We start from the raw sequence: 19,970 nt of genomic DNA on the forward strand, positions 1-19,970 counted from the left end.
TTTAGGACATGCGGTGCGAGCCCTAAAAATTGATGTGTGTCCTAAAAGTTTGAATTTTTTTTAACAAAAGTTCCTGGACATTTTAGGACACTCATTGAAAGTCTTTAAAGAATTTATTTTAGGACACGCAGTGCAAGCCCTAAAAAATTATGTGTGTCCTAACAGTTTGAATAATTTTTTTTAACAAAATTTTCACTATATATTAAATCAGAAAAAAAAAACACTCAGCCCATTCTCTCTCTCTCTCTCTCTCTCTTCCTTGGATTCCCTCTCTCTTCCACCATTTCTCTCTCTCTCTCTCTCTCTCTCTCTCTCTAGATCTCTCTCTCGCAACTTGCTGCCACTAGATGAACGACATCTCTCCGACTACCCCCTACCTACACGAGTTGCCCAGGCATCTTCATCGACCCCCAAAACCCTCAGCCCTGCGAGGCCCTAGCCTCACGCGCCCCATATCCCTCTCGACAGAGCCTCCAAAGTTCGGCGACTATGTGGGTTTCCAAAAAAAATTGGGCATTTTTCGACCATCTCGAGCCACCCCGAGCCAAATGACCACCACCACTGCATTCCTTGTGCTTTGGGCTTCAAAACCCACTAAAGGATAGGACCGAACCACCATCGTGGGGTGGTGGCGCCGTCGTCATCATCGAAGCTCCGGTGGGATCTTTGGCTACCAATTAATGTTTTAAAAATTAAAAATAAAACATTTCAAGAATCGCAATGTGAGCCCTAAAAACATTCTTTCAAGGCTCACAACGTGAGGCCTAACAAACCTCACTTTTTAATTGAGGGAGCTCAAATGCAAGCAAGAAACTCCATATAAACAAGATAGTTTGTTGTCCATTTTTTTTAGCTTACAAGCAATCATAAAATTGATGTTAATAAAAATTTAATAAGTTCAAATGTTATCTATCATCCCTATTAATTCAAACATCAATACTAGTAGTAGTCATAATGGTTTCAATACTTATGTGAATGAATAAAAAATGGGATATTTGTGATTGTGACGATTTTAACTTAACAAGGTTTAGTTTTTTGATTAAATTGACCTTGAAACCATATCAAAGTAGATTATTTGCATGGAATATCCTTAAATATATCTATGTGCTCATTTGTATATTTAACAGAAGCAAATAAAAATAAATGGAAGAAATAAAGAAACAAAATATGATAAGTGTAAATCCTATAATTGGCATTTTTATAGAAATATCTTTTTTATAAAAAGAGAGAAAATGGTTGATTGAATTGTTTCCTTTTATTATAATTTTCGGAAATATTTGTTTTCCTTTTATTATAATTTTCGAAAATATTTTGTTTTTCCTTTCTTATATTTTTCGGATTTGATTGAAAAAATATTTGGTTTCCTTTATTCCATTTTTCGGAATCTCTCTTTCCTTTTGTGTGATTTTTGGTCAATAATATGCTTCCTTATTTAGCATATATTGTCTCTTTTTATTTATAAAGGAAACAAAGGTTATTGCAAATATTCGGTACTTACCCAAAGTTATTTTGTGGATTATTTGCTGACATATTTTCGTACAGCTCAAGGATTGCAATCAGGAAACTGGTTTTAATATCATTAATTATTGTTTCCTTTTTGAGCTTGTTTTGATCCGACACAGGTCTGAGCTGTCCCCACTGATATCGCATCTGTCGGATCAGCATCTTCTAAATAAGGCAACTCTTCATCAATCAAGATTAACTACTGTGATTCTTGCCTTTATTAGAAGAATTCTTTCTCTGCCTTTGTGAGCACGAAAAAGACTCTATAAATAGGGCTCTAAAGGCAGTGAGAAAGACAAACTCTTTGGTGCATTATTCGTGAGCTTTATTGTAATATTTGAGAGTTCTTCTTTGTATTCAAGATCATAAGTATTCATGTGATCTTGTTGAATTATGTGTGTTTAGTTTTAAGTGGTGAGCTTATACCATGTTCATGAGTGAATACACATTGTAATTTAAACACAGCGTTTGTAGTCTTCGGGAGAAGATCTTTTACAAGCCTTGCGTCGGGAGGATGCAAGCACTCGCTGACCATTGAAGGGAGTTCAAGTGGTTGAGCGTTTCAATCAAAATCAGATTAGTGAAGAGAAGTACAACAAGTTGCGGCAAATCTCAAGAGGGAGTCTTGTTTTGTTTAAGTCAATGTTTTTGTACTTGTGATTCTTTATTAATTGGTTTTATTCTCTGGGCGTGGCCCCAAGGATTAGGTTATCTGAAAGGATTTCTGAACTTTGTAAAAATTCGCTGTGTTCTTTATTGTTTTGCACTGTCTTTTTATTGTGTTCAGTTTCTGTCGTGACAAGTTTGGTTTCTGTCCCGACAGAACTGTAATCTGTGTAATCAGTTAATTACCATTCCGCACTTTAATTAATTTACTTGGTTTAATTAATTTGGTAATTACTAAAAACGGAATTTCAATAAGAATGGTACTCACATAATCTTTTGGGTTGAGTTCAAGCTCATTGATGTGGTTATTGTTGTTCGACTCTAACTCCACTCTAAGAAATTCTAGCTTATTTTCATTATCATCATTCGTGAATGAACTTCCTTGGCAAAACATGTAATTCGGAAGATTCCTAATATCATCTTCTAAGGCACCATTTTTAATTTCCATAGAATAGGTGAATGCTAAAATAGGAATACAACAACAGAGAGTTAAAAAAATGACAAATGTCATGCCGATGCGAAAGATGCCATGTCGAACTCAATAGTCAAATTCAAATTCAATTTACACAATTTTGCAAAGCAAAGCAACAAAGATTACAGGTATAATCTAATTCACCCAATTTTGCAATAGGATCTTTAGTTTCTATGAGTTATTTCAACAAACACTTAGAATGCTTGAGCAAAAAAGAAAAAAACAAACAAACTATTAGGTATAATTTGATACATACAATTCATACAGCAACAACAGATAAATTGTTATATTCATTTATATATATATATATATGTGTGTATATATATATATGATCCTAACAAACATATATACTTGAAAAAAAAAAGATTGGGAAGTAGGAAAAAATTCATTTTGTCTCAAAATGACGATAAACTCACCAAGATAATGGTGGCAGTGGCATAAATGAACGATGGTGGTGATGCCGTGGGGAGGCGCAGTGCCGATAATAGAGGCGGAGGAGTGGTGGTCCAGTGGAGCTGACGGTGGAAGATAATTTAAAGGCGGGAAGTAAATGACAGAAGCAAGGATTGAGATTTTTAAATTAAACTTCTAGTAGTGTTTTCAGGGTAATATGGGGAATGTGCTTAAAAAAGTGGGTAATAATGTTGATTGTGTGTGGTAAAAAAAAATTTGAATTTTTTAAACACAAAAATGGAAATTTTATTTTTATTTTTGTTTCTTTCTTTTTTAAAAATAAAAATATGTTTGGTATCTATTTTTTTTTTTGTTTTTAAAAACAAAAAATAATAAATGTGTTTTATAACTTTTATTTTTATTTTTTGTTTAACAATACAAAATAAGGTGTTGATTTGAAGAAGAGAAGAAAAAAAAAACAAAATTTTGAAAACGGTTTAAAAAATTTTGAAAGTGAAAAAATTCTATTTTCAAAATTTAATAAATTTTAATTAAAATTTTAAAAAATAATAAATAAAAATAGAGTTACCAAACACAATTTTATGTTTAATTGTCAAATTTTTAATTAATTAAATAAAAAACTTTTTTTTTAAGTATTATTAAACAGCAACGTTATTAGCATTGGGTACTTTTAGTTATCCATTCTATATACAAGGAAACTGGATACCTTGAGAAATTAGAAGTCCAAGTTAGTTAACATAAAATTATGGGACATCCAATACAAATAATTTTTTTTATTTTGGTATATATAAATGTGGCATTTTTCTAAATCCTTTTTAGAAAGTGTTATTTAAAGAAAGTAGTCTTTTAATAGTTGTGGGCTCTAGGCTATGCATGTAGCCAGAGACAATCTTGTGAGCATAATGACCACTTGATAGTGGTGTTCATTGGATCACATCCAATGTTTTTAGGCATATATAATCTGATCCAATTATTCATTGGATGCTGAATTTTTACAACCGATCTAATCCAATTAACTTGTCTCAACCAATCTGATCACATTATCCATAAGATTAGATCGCTTTTATCCATTGGATGTGTCTCATTGCTTATGTATTAGATCGGATTGGATCCATCCAATATATTTAAGCAATTATTTAGCTTAATTTGTTCAATTAATTCATAATATTATAAATAGAAAGACTAATTTGTTCAAAGTGATACAACACCATATAAATACAACATAAATTATAAGTATAATCTTAAATAAATAAATATATTTTAAAAATATATATATACAATTGGATCGGGTCGATTTTATTAGATTTTGGCATATATCATTCAACAATCAATCCGATCCAATTCAGATCTTCAAAATCCAATTTAATTCAATCATTATTGGATATCCAATTTTTGACAATTTTTCCTAATTGGATCGATCGGTTCTAAATGGATTGTATGATTTTTGTACGCCTCTAATACTCGACAAGTAAAAGCTATTGTTAATATATATATAGTATTAGAGTCCATCAATCAATATATATGCACTACTTCACAATTATATCTTATAAAAACGTTCTCATTGTTGCAATTACTTTGTTATCTAAAAGAACATTATTTATAAATGGAGATGGTTTTTCATCTAATTAAAATATTGAAATACATTAATATATAAAGTATTTAAAGAAAAATAAATAAATTGGAGTGGAAGCCTATAAAATTTGTGTTAGTGGATATTTGTTTGTTTGATTATTACTGTCACATTTATTATTTGGAAAAGAAAATATAGTTAACGAGCTTTTACTAATATTAGTTGAGTTTGGTAAAATTTTTGTATTTGAATTTTTTAAACTCAGAAATAGATATATTATTATTATTTTTGTTTTTTATTTTAAAAAAATAAATATATATTTGGTAGCTATTTTTGTTTTTAAAACAAAAATAATAAATGCGGTTGATAACTTTTATTTTTATTTTTTATTTAACAATATAAAATGTGATAAATGTTGAATTAAAGAAGAGAAGAAAAAAAGAAACAAGAAGTTGAAAATGGTTTAAAAAAAAATTTAAGTGAAAAAAATTATATTTTCAAAATTTAATAAATTTTATTTAAAATTATCAAATTTTTAAAAATAATAAATAAAAACAGTTACCAAACACTCTTTTATATTTAATTGTTAAATTTTCAATTAAATAAATAAAAAATTATTTTTTTTAAAGTGTTACGAAACCAATTAAAAATGCTATTCATCCAAAAGCTTTTAAACACTTTATGAAGAGTTGTGATATGTGAACAATGCATACAAGATATACACCTCAACATTATACAATGTAATGTTTTGCCACATACTCTTTCGTTATTTAGTAAAAGATTGCTTGAGACGATTTGTTCCTTTGTCAATGTATTTGACCTTAACTGTTATTAACTTCTCGAAGTGGTTGACTAGTCTATTTCCTTAGAAGCTTTTGTAGCAAGTTCATGTTAAATTACTTCTCTTCAGTACTCAAGCGTACTCAAGAATCCATCTTAATCAATCAAGACATGTATATATATAGACAAGACCTCAAGAATTATATCATCACAACAAACCTCCCAAATTATTTGTCTTCATCATCTTCTAAATATAAAAATGTATTCTTCAGCTCCATCAATTTTATCAACATACACAACTTTTGCCGCGTCAGCAATGATAGCTCGAACAGTAGTCAACGAGCTACAAACACTGTCCAATCAGCTCATGCCACGTCAGTTCCAGGAGAAACTCTTCGCTAAACTCGGTGGCCTACTCTGCTGGAACCTCTCGTCCCAGATAACTATCACCATCGACGAGTACAACGGCTTAACTGTCAACGAAATCTACAAAGCCGCCGACAGTTACTTGGGTACGAGAATCTCATCCTCCAACGACAACCTTAAGGCCTCGAAAACCCCATGTGAGGATCAAATCTCTGTCACCATTAACAAAGGTGAGAGAATCATCGACCAGTTTGAAGAGATCCAGTTGGTCTGGGAATTCGTTTGTGTCGAGACTCAAAAATCGTCTTTCGATTTCGAAACTTGCAATCAGACAACAGAAACATCCGAGCGAAAATCGTTTCAGTTAAAGTTTCACAAGAGTCACAATGAGAGAGTGGTCAAAGCTTATCTGCCGTACGTAATGGAGAGAGCCAAAGCCATTGACGTAGAGAAGAAGAAGGTGAAGCTTTTTTCTCTGCAGGGTTCATGGTGCTCGATCGATTTTCGCCACCCTTCGACTTTTGAGACTCTGGCTATGGACGAGAAGCTTAAGAAGGAATTGGTTGATGATTTGGATAGGTTTGTGAAGAGAAAGGAGTTTTACAAGAGAGTTGGTAAGGCTTGGAAACGTGGGTATTTGCTGTTTGGTCCTCCTGGTACTGGGAAGTCGAGCTTGATTGCTGCCATGGCCAATTACCTCAAGTTTGATATCTATGATTTGGAGCTCACCCATTTGAATAGTAACTCTGATCTTAGGAGTCTGTTGGTTATGACTGAGAATAAATCAATAATCGTGATTGAAGATATTGATTGCAGTGTTCAGTTGGAAAACAGGGGGTGTGGTCAAGGTAGTTATGGTCAAAATGACAGCCAGGTGAGATATCAATATTCTTGTCTTTTTCCCATTCCACGTTAGAAAAGCAAAAAAGAGTTTTTAAAATGATGAGTCTAGGCAAGTATTACATAGTCTTCGAGTACAAGTTTCCATTCCGAGCACTATATGAACATTTGGTTATTAATTAATTAATTTCTCTAATTTTACAGTTGACTCTATCTGGGCTGCTTAATTTCATAGATGGGTTATGGTCAAGCTGCGGAGATGAGAGAATAATAGTTTTTACAACTAATTACAAGGACAAACTAGACCCTGCATTGTTAAGACCAGGCCGAATGGACATGCATATCAACATGTCTTACTGCACACCATGTGGGTTTAAGACTCTTGCTTTTAACTATCTCCAAATCAAAAATCACCCTTTATTTGGGGAAGTTGAGGAGTTGATAAAGGAGGTTGAGGTGACCCCTGCTGAGGTTGCGGAGGAGCTTATGAGAAGCAATGATGCAGATATAGTTCTGCCTAGACTCATTGAAACTCTCCAGAGGAAAAAGAAGATGAAGCTTGATGAACAAGTCAAAGAAAAAGCAGAAGAAAAAGATAGTGATTGTAAAGAACAGAGCATGGACGTTCTCAAGGGCAAGAATAAGAGAGTTGGGAGAAAGAGAGTAGTAAGAGGAAGAAAAGGCCGGCTTGGAGATGTCTATTAGAATTAGGAATAGAAATTATATGTTTCAGATTACACGTCCCACCATATAATATTTGATAAATTGTTATATATGTATGAAGATTTTTAATGAAATAAATATGTAAGAGACTAAACGACGCAATTTAGATACGAGCACGAGGGTGTAATAAATAATTTGAACGCCACTTAGTTTAAACAGCTTTTACTTGTCCATTACTTAATGTATCCATTTTTCGAATAATTTGGTATCCAGATAGTAATGCAAGTGTTAAACAGATTTTACAATCTAAGTAATGAAAATCAAATTACACATGTAATCTAAAGCTTTGATTGTGATATTCATAATAATAATACATGTATTCCTAGCTGAAAAGAAAATGACATAAAGAAACAAAAACTCATAAATTACAGGGGCCTGTACATTCTTCTCTTTGAAAAGCAAAAAATAGTAATGCCCTTAAGAAGAGGACAAAAGAAAGAAGTTGATACAACTAAAATTTACAACACCGTGAGGTTTAACACTGGGAGACAGAGTAGCTCTTGGTCTTCCACAGAAAGCTGAAAGCTTTGCCCATCTTTCTTCTTGAAATGGATTTACAATAAGGCTTGGATTCGGGAGCTGGCGGCATAGACATCTCACTACTTTCGGAAGGCATTTGCTCTTCCTCCTCGTCTGGAGATGATTGGACTTGGTCTCGCTGTCGTTGTTCACGAAACAACATGAGAAGTTTCTGTGCCTTATCTTTTCCTCTCGTGGTCCCATTAACTGAAATCGAAACTAGTCCTGGTATTACACCTTCTTGTAAGACCATTTGACAGCATTTATCATTCCCATTACATAAAAGTAACAGACAGCATACAGCTTGTTCTTGCTCACTGGGTTCGCCAGCATCCAACATCGTTGCAAGTACACCAATAATGCCTGGCGTTGACACCATCTCATCTTGTCCTGATTGACTCGAAGCCAAATTTAAAAATACTGCTAAGCACTTTTCTGTCCATGTGCTGTCAGCAGAGGCTGCAAGGGATTCAAGGTTACTGATAATGCCAGATGAAAGTAGATTTGGGATATTGGCAGGCACACTAGACAGGTTGTACAGGGCATGGAGGGCATCAAGCTTGCACTGAACATCAGTATTAGTTTGAAGGAGCTGAGTTAAGAAAGGAACAGCCTGAGATGACCCAATGATAGGTTTGGCTTCTTCAAGGCAGGAAGGATTCAAATATAGTGCTGTGGCAAAACCATGAGAATTGGTAGAGGAGATCATTTCCTCCAGTAATGAAATTATACCACCCCCCAGCATCATTTCCTTGTTTCTGCCATGAGAAGAAAAATAAAAATTATAATGGAGCGATTGAAATGAATACCTCAATAGTTTATAGCAAAATAATAAACTATACAAGCAGTGAAAGATGTATGTGTCTCTTAGTCATTTTTTCACTAGAGGATTTAGAAATAAAATAAAAAAGCTAAAATTTAAGTGTAAGTGGACATACGAGCAAGGTATTTTGAAACTCAAAGGCACCTATTTAATTAAATACGAATTGTAACACATATAGATTCAATTTCAAATATTATTGGCTAGGGCATGAACTAGAAAGATGTTAGCAAACCTAGTACTTCTTGTTTTAAGGTTGGTATGGGTGTAAAATAACTAAGAGATCATTCATCAGTCCTGTAGTACAATCTTTCATTACTTAGTCAATTTGGAGCCTTTAGATCCTGGAGCCATTAGAAAATAGCTCACCTGTTATTGTTGACAGCAAGGTTGAAAAGAGCCATTGCTCCACTTTCCTGGGCAACATCATTTCCTACCCGCACAGCTAAGTTGAGAAACTGCATAAGTGCTTCAACAAACCCATTAGCTCCTATATAAATCCTAGCTTCTTCATCATCCTTCAGCAAGAGCCTTAATTTGTCCACCACTTTGCACTTTATCCTCATGTCTTCTCCTTCATTCAAGACAGTCAAAAAGTCCTGATAACTTTCAGGCACATTGAGCTCAGACTCTCCCTCTAGTGGACAAACATTTTCAGTTTCATTTCCATCAGCCTCACCTAAAGTACCACTTTCTTCCAAAGGAACCACCTTAACCCCCTTAAACTTGCAAGAGTTAAAACTACCCATAGATTTTGAATTTGTGGTCTCAGACTCGGATAGAGCTAACCTCCAATAGTTAAGATCAAGAGACTCTGGAGGACCATCGGGAACACAAACTCCATTCTGATCACACCAACTAGCAACAAGACCCTTGACACAGTGATTGGGAGTCAAAGAAAGATGAGAAAGCTTTTGTTGACTTTTTGGGCAGGTATTATGCCCATCACTGAACCATTTTTCAATGCAAATCATTTCATATGTTTGACCAGAAGCAATGATGACTGGATCATACATAAGCCGCAGAGATATTGGACACCTCAATTCTTCTGGTGGAAGAGGCGTCTGTCCTGATCTCCTATTGTTTGGCTTGAAGTTGAAAGAACTGAGTTTTGATAACTGTCGATCAAAGGCGTGACCATTTCCCCCAGGCTCCACAATATCAATAGAACCCTGGACAGTGGGAGAACATGGCGCAGAACCCTGAGAATCATTGTCATCTGAGAATTCGCTTCTAAACAACTTGGAGTATTTTCTCATAAGATGTAAAAGATAAGCCACAATAGACTCTTTCCGTTTATCCTCCTCAGCACGAGCTCTTTCTATTAGTTTTTTCAAAGCTCTTCTCTCTGTAAGAGCTGCCCTGGAAGAGGTAATTCCAAGCTTAGTAGCAGCCTGATGAAATGATTCCAACTCATTACTGTCACTACAGTTGTCAAATTTTCTCCCCTGCTGAAGCAGTGCAATTATATCATCACCTACTTGTTTCTCCAAGGGATCAAGCGAGAATGAAGTACCCTCAAGTTCACCAACAATCTCTTGAATCTGAAACAAAATTGTATCAATGAGAGTCAAAGCCTCGAATATATAGGTAACAAAAATGTCAGGCAGGAAAATAAAATTGAAATGACTCCATCAAGGGTTGGTTTATAGAATAATAGAGACAGAGAGAAGAAGATGGATTTTTTAACAGAAGATTTAGGGTATCCATAGTACACCTCTACATTAGTATTCTCAAATACCTTCAAGCTATGTTTCATAATTTACTCAATAACAATGCATAATATTTACTATAACACCTCATGCAGAAAATCAACCACTCATATGACATTCACGGATTCACCTAAATAAAAAAATAAAAACTGACCTGACAACCAATAGATTGTGGAACAATGTCTTCAACACGCCTAAGACTATCTTCAAGAGCATATCTTGCCTTCTCCAATTTTGTAAGCACAGAATCTCCTGTTATAGCCTGCATGGTAAGAGTAATGCAGTTGTTGCATTCTAGAGTAAAAATTAGAAACATTATCAGCAACTAGTTCAAATCTGACAATCATCCAGGGATTGTTACTGATCTGTTCTCTGATATAAAGGTAAACATTAAACATCCAAAAGGTACAAGCATAATAAGACCATGAATAGAATACAGAAAAGGAAGCCTACCAAGTAAAGTTTACTACACTCAGAGCAATGTTGAAGAACATTCTTGGCCTTCTCAAGTGCTACATGCAATGAACATAAAGCTTGAATCCCAGATTTGCTTCTAGGCTGAGCTGCTTCCAACGAAGGGAAAATTGGCAGTATTTTGCAATAAATTGAGGAAAGGGTCCTGCACATTTCTCCATGTAACTACAAGCAGCATAAAAATAAATTAACACAACCAAAAGATCTTTGAGCTTCTCCATTGTTCAATCTTCATTTTTTTTCACCACAACCGACTGAGATTTGAGTGTCTCCACCCATCTACCGCCGCAATCCCATCACTCTTAATCTCCCATCCACGAGTATAGCATTCTGTTGTTGGAATTGTTCTACATTCCATCTCTTTCCAATTGTGACTTGCATAAACTGAGCTTGAAGTTGGCAGTGGTTGGTTGATTGCTTGTTTCGTTTAAACCTTACTTTTTAAGGCTATCAAATAATAGATGTTTTTTTAGGACTCTCGTTGCAAGCCCTAAAAGAATATTTTTAGGGCTCGTATTGCGAGTGCTGAAAAGTTTTATTTTTAATTTTTTAAAAATTAATTGGTAGCCAAATCTCCTGCCGGAGCTCCGGCGATGACGGCAGCGCCACCACCCCACGGTGGTGGTTCGGTCTGATCCTTTAGTGGGTTTTGAAGCCCAAAGCACAAGGAATGCAATGGTGGTGGTCATTTGGCTCGGGGTGGCTCGAGGTAGTTGGAAAATGCCAAAAACGTTTCAGAAACCCACATAGTCTTCGAACTTTGGAGGCTCCGTCGAGAGGACTAGGGGGTGCGTGAGGCTAGGGACTCGCAGGGCTGGGGGTTTCAGGGGCCGGCGAAGACGCCTCGGCAGTGCGTGTAGGCAGGGGGTAGCCGGAGAGCCGCCGAATTCTAGTGGCAGGAAGTTGCAAGAGAGAGATCTTGAAAGGGAGAGAAAGAGAAATGAGGGAAGAGAGAGGGAATCCAAGGAAGAGAGAGTAAGAATGGGCTGCGTATTTTTTTTCTGATTTAATATATAATAAAACAAATATATTCAAACTTTTAGGACACACATAGGGTTTTAGGGCTCGCACTGCGTGTCCTAAAAGAAATTCTTTAAGAACTCTCAATGAGTGTCCTAAAAATTTCATGAACTTTTGTTAAAAAAAATCAAACTTTTAGGGCACACATCAATTTTTAGGGCTCGCACCACATGTTCTAAAAGAAATTATTTAAGGACTCTCAATAAGTGTCCTGAAAAGTCTAGGAGTTGTTTTTAGGGCTCGCATCTAGGTGAGTGTCCTAAAAAAGTGTTCTAAAAGCATGTTTTTGTAGTAGTGCGTAATACAAACCACACACGTAATATAGGCAATGCACGTAATGTAAACCTCAAGCCTTGAATACTAACGATTTACATTTCAAATTATCATTTAAGGCCATATGGTGCAAAAAGTGGCCAATAGGTACTGAGTACATGGTAAAGTGACTATTGGTGCTTGCTTAGGCAAGGCAAGCCAAGAGATGAAGCGTTCAACAAACAAGTGCTCAAGAGGAAGAAGTGAGGCCAAAAGCAAGGAATGATCATCCTCTCTTATTCATAAATATAAAATAGACACCAAGTTCATGTATTTATTAAAATGCAAATTAGTAGCCCTAAAATGTAAACCTCATGGTCATAAAGATAAATCGCAAGGCCTTGAGACTTGCAGCTTTTCCTTCAAATCATCATTTAAGGCCTAAGGTTACCAAAAGTGGCAAATAGGTTCATGCATAGACACCCAAGGGTGCCAAGAGTGGCAAGATTGATTGCTATATTACTTAATTAATATTTTTACCACATATATTAAAAGGTAAATTACAATCCCTTAAATGTAAACTAGAACCTTGAAAATGTAAACCACAAGCTATAAAATATAAACCACAAGTCTTAAAATATAAACTATGATCATTAAATTGTAAACCACACTTTAAAATTTAAATCACAAAACTTAAAATACCACAAACTCTTTAAAATGTAAACCACATTCTATATAATATAAACCACAAACTCTTTAAAATGATAGACATGTTAGTGTTGGATTCACATCTAACAGGTGATAACTTCATTTCTTATAACTACAAGTGATAAATCTAATAATCTCAGCAAACAAATGATAGACAATCAATAAGCCAAGTTTGATAGCTCCAAGAAGCTTGGTATATGTGTTGTTAGCGATAAATTCAGTACAAGAAAGATGTGCTCTTCCCTTTGATACATGTCTTGTCAGCAGTAACTTTAGTGCAAGAAAGCTCGTTCAGTACCCCTAATCTTAAGGCAGCCACTTGTAATGACCTAAATTTCCTAATAAAGTTTAGGACATTGATTAGGAGGCCGAAGGGACCATAAATGATTTGTTATGCCATTAAATGATTATATGCATGTTTATTTGAATTATATTATTATATGATGATAAATGCATGTTAGATAATATATATTTATACTCAGTGGAAATATGGAAAAACCAAAATACAACTCTATGCAAAAACTACAATAGACAAGGTAATTGATTAAATAAACATTACAACTCAATTGCTCAAAATACAAGTAAATATAAAGAGGTAGAAGAAGAAGATTACAAACTCGAAACAATAATAATACAAGTAAATAAGATCAACAAGATCAAAAGAATAAAAATAAAATCAATAAAAAGAACAAACTCTCACACAACCAAAGTGTAGAGTAGTGGGTATCACCAACTTGAGCAAGGTTCAAAACCTTTGTCTAAAAACTTATTTCCCCCTATTCTCCAAGCACTAAGAGATCTCTTTAGGAAATAGCTCTTTGAAATTATCAAGCCTCTATGGTGTATTTTCCAGCCAAGTGCTTTGTGGATGGAAAATGGTGTGTCTTACAAGTGAGCATTAGACTCTTATTTATAGAGTTTTGAGACACCCTTTGAATTTCAAATTCCACCAACCCCCATGGCTGTTACCAATGATTAATTGGATGTTTATGAAATTAAAATAGAGATTTTGGAGTTACTTGACTGTTGGAAACGTTCAAAATTGGATAAAACTGAAGTTTGGAAAATGTTGTTAGCCGCTCAAGTCGCGGCTTGAAAACATGGGCCGCGGCTCACGATGCTTTCTGCCTCTTGGGTCATGGCCTGAAAAACTCAAGCCGCGGCCCAAGACATTTTTTCAGCAACCAATTTTCCGAATTTGCCAAAACGTTCCAAATTCATTCCCACTTGATTTTGTAACTTCCATACACATTATGGGAGTTAAAATCACATCTCTAACAGCCATATCTCTTATGGCTTTGAGAAATTCAAATCAAAATGTGTAATATCAAATCTACACATTATTGGTTAATATTTGGGAGTTACAAATTTGTACCTGTTTTTGTAACTCCAAAATATGTCACATTTGGGCACATACATGTGTCCAATTTTGTGACTCTCAATAATATGTTACAAGGTGTGACAAATAACATTATGTCACATTATTTAATCTAACATTATATTATTTAAAATAATATAACATTTCCCCACTTAGATTAAATAATCACCTTTTGTAACACTTATTTAATTAAACATTATATTAAAATACAATATTCCCCCACTTGATTAAATAATCACTCTCTATAGAAACTTTTGCATTGGTGCATAAAGTAAAATGTATTTCGACTTGAATTTTACATTAGTGTAATTACCACAAAGTTTGTTGAAATTTTGGTTGCCGAAGCATTGAACCACTATCCCTTGATAACACACACACATTTGCTATGTTCACTTAAGACTTCAATGTCTCACTTTTGCACCGTTAATGGCCATGTGCATGTTTCATTAATAGACTTTTCTTGAGAATGACTCTCAATTCTCATGAGGGGCGGCACCACCCCTAGGTCTATATAGGTAGAACTCTTACAGTATTTTGTTACCCTAAAATACTTGTCTTTTCAAGACTGAGTTCTATTAAAAAATCTTTCGGTTTTAACCCTCATTTTGGTAACACACTAGTACTCATATCTTAGATGGGACAAAATACGAGTACTACTACTATTCACTTGATTGACTTGTTATTACCTATTGAAAAATAATACTAGTTATTTAACTAGTGTTAGGATAGGTTACCATCAATCGTGAATCTCTTTAGGGAGTTTAAGTCTCATCCCTTGAGATGTAGAAATGATTGTATTTGAGTCATTTCTTTTCTCATGCATGCATACTTTAAACACTCTCTTTATTTTATTCAAACTTTGTTGCTAGCCATAGTTTGATTAAAATAGTTATCTCTTTAAAATAGTGATTTTGACCATTGTCAACACTCCCACTATTTTATAGTTTAATATCCAAGAGAAACATTTGAATATTAATTCTAGAAACCTCTTTGTTTCTAAAATTATTCTTTATGTTTTAAATTGATTCTTTCTTGAATCAAAATATTACAAACAGTAACTTTAGACACTAAGCATGTCTAGATTTATCTATTCTATACACATATAGCCAATGTGATGAAGAATGTGGAATTTCAAATCACCTACTGGATAGGATGACCAAATTAATCAATTATTATCAACAAAATAAATTGATTAACTTTGGAGCATCACCCCCACATTTCTTTCATAGTGATAATCACTTCTAAATATAAAACTCTTCATTTCTATTAAATCCTTTATTCTCCAAGATAAATCTAGACTTATAATTCTCAAAGTTCATCATGAGTCATCTAATAAGACACATGATAAACTCTCAATAGATCAAGATAAAAACCTCAATATTTATCTTGATTTATTTACTTGCTAAAGCAAGGCACATTTCTTTCAAAGCATCCTTCACTTAGTTTCTTTCTTTTATATATTTCACAAAATAAAATATGTGAATACATATGTCATGTGAAAATTTCTCAAACAAATAATCACTAATTTTCACTTTTAGTTGTCTAAATAATCTCAAAATCACTTAAACAACTTTTGTGTATTTCTTAAAAGTCTCTTTGAGATTCTTTTGAAAACACCAATTTTACATCCCTTGATTTTCTCATCAAAATCAATTTGAAGATGTTAATTTTTTTAAACACTTTAAATCAAAGAAATAAACTCTCATTGATTTATTTAAACACTTTAATTTCATATGTTTTAGTTTAAAATTATCTCCCCATTGAGATTAATTTAAACATAGCACCATCTTTAACCAAAATGAATATAGTTCTCTTTTATTCACCATTGGTGTAAAGATTCAAAATTGCTTCTCCAATTTTGAAATGTCTCCTCATTGAGACATTAAATATTTAAGAATTATTATCACTAAATAATTCTTAAATATATTTCGTTTGACCACACTTTAGACTCTAAGTCTATTGGACAATGTGCTATCTCAAGTTTTGGATCCACCTTAATCCATTTTTCTTGCAATAGCAAAACACAACCATTAAAAGATGTAACCCCCTTAGGTTCATCTTTTCTTATCTCATAAAATGAGATGCTCTTCTTTTAAATGAGAAATTTTTAAATTCTCAAATAATTCTTTTATTCACAAATCACATACTAACAATAATATATGATAAAACCTATTAACATCTCACAAATGTTTGCATGATTATAATTTCACATAGTTGTCAACATATATGACTTATATCATACTCACATGACTATTTGTTAATATGTAAACATAAATTACAAATATCATACACATATGATTTCATATTTTTATTGATTCACAAAATCAATATAGTTATGCATGTCATATAAAACTCATAAAATTGTCATTCAAATAATTTCCCATTATCACAAAATAAGACAATTATATAACATGCTAGCATATTACCCAATAATCTGCTAGATTATTTACATATAACAAAAACTCAAGATATTAAATTATCTTCTAATCTAACCACTATATTTGAAAAAACAAAGAAGATTAGAAAATAATGAACCTCATTTATAAAATTTTCTTCTTCTCATTTCTATCACTATATGAAAACCATTAAATATTCTAAGAAAACAAAAGAAGAACATTACCTTATCTTACCATCTTTTCAAAGTTGGATCCTCATGAGATCTTTATAGTTTCTCCTTTCATTGAAAAGGAAATTAAGCTTTTGATTGTTAGAGAATATATATTTATACTCAATGGAAACATGGAAAAACCAAAATACAACTCTGTGCAAAAAATACAATAGACAAGGTAATTGATTAAATAAACATTACAACTCAATTGCTCAAAATACAAGTAAATATAAAGAGGTAGAAGAAGAGGATTACAAACTCAAAACAATAATAATACAAGTAAATAAGATCAACAAGATCAAAAGAATGAAAATTAAATCAATAAAAAGAACAAACTCTCACACAACCAAAGTGTAGAGTAGTGAGGATCACCAACTTGAACAAGGTTCAAAACCTTTGTCCAAAAGCTTATTTCCCCTATTCTCGAAGCACTAAGGGATCTCTCTAGGAAATAGCTCTCTGGAATTATCAAGTCTCTATGGTGTATTTTCCAGCCAAGTGCTTTGTGGATGGAAAATGGTGTGTCTTACAAGTGAGCATTAGGCTCCTATTTATAGAGTTTTGAGACACCCTTTGAATTTCAAATTCCACCAACCCCCATGGCCGTTGCCAATGATTAATTGGATGTTTATGGAATTAAAATAGAGATTTGGGAGTTACTTGTCTGTTGGAAACGTTCAAAATTGGATAAAACTGAAGTTTGGAAAATGTTGTCAGCCGCTCAGGCTGCGGCCTGAAAAACATGGGTCGCAGCCCACGATGTTTCTGCCTCTTGGGCTGCGACCTGAAAAACTCAGGTCACGGCCCAAGACGTTTTTTTAACAACCAATTTTCCAAATTTGCCAAAACGTTCCAAATTCATTCCCACTTGATTTTGTAACTTCCATACACATTGTGGGAGTTAAAATCACATCTCTAACAGCCATATCTCTTATGGCTTTGAGAAATTCAAATCAAAATGTGTAATATCAAATCTACACATTATTGGGTAATATTTGGGAGTTACAAATTTGTAATAGTTTTTGTAACTCCAAAATATGTCACATTTGGGCACATACATGTGTCCAATTTTGTGACTCTCAATAATATGTTACAAGGTGTGACAAATCACATTATGTCACATTATTTAATCTAACATTATATTATTTAAAATAATATAACATTCCCCCACTTAGATTAAATAATCACCTTTTATAACACTTATTTAATCAAACATTATATAAAAATATAATAATGCACGCATATGGGTCCACATTTTATTATAAGGGTATTTTGGTAATTTGGTTGTTGAGGGCATAATTGTGTATTTTCATGCATGTTGGTGAATTATAAATAATACCACATTATAATGTGGATTTGTTCGAGCATTCGGCATGAGACGATCTTTGAATGCAAGTTATCGGTCTGGTCATAACGGGGTTAGTTTCAGGGCTCGGGATGAGTCTCGGGGTGATTTGCTAATTAGAGCATTGCTGGGAATTAAAGGGTAATAGGATATGAATTATTAGCATTTGAGAATAACGGGAATTGGAGGGTGTTAATTATGATTAACAAAATAGGCGGGAAAGGTTGATTTTACCCTTGGGAGCCTTAAGAAGACTTTAAATGACCTAGGGGTATTTTAGCCTTTTCACCCTAAGGTTATATTTAGTCATTAGAAGGTTGTGGAATTTGTAGAAAATAGAGCATCTTCTTCTCCACAACCGATCATCATTTTCTCTTCATTTTCCTTTGAATTTTGAAGCTGCTTTTGAGGAACCAAGCTAGGGAATCAAGTCTTGATAAGCTAGGGTTGTGTTCCACCATAGAAGAGGGTGTAATTCTGAGCTTGAGGTAAGTTTTAACCATAGAATCTCTTGTTCTTCCTCTGTTTTCATTTGGTTTTCAGTTTGGTTTTTAAGTTGGAAAGTTGAGAATTCAATGGGGCTTTTGGCAAATGTTACTTGGGGTTATGATGCCTAGGACATGTGTAGATGGTATTTGGGTTCAATTGGGGGTTTGGATGGAGTTTGGAAGCTTGTTTTTCAGGTTGGAAATGGAGAAATCGAAGGAGGGAAAAACCAAGGCAATTCTGCCTAGTCCTAGGGCTACAGCGCTAGCCAGGGCAAAACTTCCCTGCGTGTAGCGCTGGGGCGCTAGGGGGCAGCGTTGTAGCGCTACCCTATTTTTCCTAAAGCATATTTTGGGCACTTTTTAGGGTTTTTGGCTCGGGGTTTCAATTCCTAAGGCTCGAGATCGAATCTACTCACCGTTTGGGTACAATTCGAGGTCCCGAGAGTGAGGTTTAGGTCAAGATCCTTTTATTGTTGATTTTCATTAATGGAGATTGTAATTGGTTATGAATAGGTGACCGCTAAGGGATTAAAGGATCGATCGTTCTCAAGGGTCGTTCAATTGTTATTTCTCGCTCGAACCAGAGGTAAGAAAACTACACCCCATATGTGACTTGCATGGTTATTATTGAGGCATGTTGAGTGTTTAAATGTGGACATTGATTGCATATCAAATGCTTAGCAAATCTTGCTCACTTGTGAATGGCACTGACTTATCAGTCAGAATCGGCAATGGTGTCGATATTAACTTTGAAGTTGTGACTTACTAGTCAAGTTCGGCAGTGGTACCGAGCACTGGTCGTATGGCATTGACTTATGAGTCAGGGACGGTTTTAGCGTGTTTAACGCAAGCCGAAAAGATTAGCTCTAATTGACATCTGCATTGAATGACTCATCATGAGCATTAATGCCGGACCAACCTCAAGTTCGATGAAAACTAAAAGTGCTTGTCTAGTCTAAAGGCTAGTTATTTAGAACAAGAACCGGAAAGGCTAAGGTGACCTACACGTCACATGGCTAGGAGGGTATGGGACCTTAGGGATAGACTTATCAGTCATCTAACCGAGATAGACCTATCAGTCATTTGACCGATATGGAATTATCAGTCATATGACCAGGATTGACTTATCAGTCATCTGACTGGGATTGACTTATCAGTCATCTGACCGAGATAGACCTATCAGTCATCTGACCGAGATGGAATTATCAGTCATATGACCGGGATTGACTTATCAGTCATCTGACTGGGATAGACTTATCAGTTATCTGACCGGGATAGACTTATCAGTCATCTGACCGAGATGGACTCATCA

At 34.3% G+C, this 19,970-nt stretch overlaps 2 protein-coding genes across 2 annotated transcripts; one reads left to right on the top strand and one right to left on the bottom strand.

The window, feature by feature from the left end:
- Positions 1-5,635: 5,635 nt before the first annotated feature.
- On the top strand, positions 5,636-7,431 carry LOC133822352 (AAA-ATPase At3g50940-like). Its single transcript, XM_062254650.1, has 2 exons — positions 5,636-6,645; positions 6,816-7,431. The coding sequence occupies exons 1-2, from the start codon at positions 5,665-5,667 to the stop codon at positions 7,314-7,316; spliced, it is 1,482 nt and encodes a 493-aa protein (XP_062110634.1). The 5' UTR covers positions 5,636-5,664; the 3' UTR covers positions 7,317-7,431.
- A 246-nt stretch (positions 7,432-7,677) lies between these two features.
- On the bottom strand, positions 7,678-11,027 carry LOC133822351 (U-box domain-containing protein 6-like). The gene is made up of 4 exons (XM_062254648.1): positions 10,839-11,027; positions 10,540-10,647; positions 9,043-10,217; positions 7,678-8,611 (listed from the first exon to the last, which is right to left on the bottom strand). Exons 1-4 carry the CDS (start codon positions 11,010-11,012, stop codon positions 7,810-7,812), a joined length of 2,259 nt encoding a protein of 752 aa, XP_062110632.1. The 5' UTR covers positions 11,013-11,027; the 3' UTR covers positions 7,678-7,809.
- Positions 11,028-19,970: the final 8,943 nt, after the last annotated feature.

Source organism: Humulus lupulus, chromosome 3, assembly GCF_963169125.1.
Source record: "Humulus lupulus chromosome 3, drHumLupu1.1, whole genome shotgun sequence".
NCBI classification, from domain to species: Eukaryota; Viridiplantae; Streptophyta; class Magnoliopsida; order Rosales; family Cannabaceae; genus Humulus; species Humulus lupulus.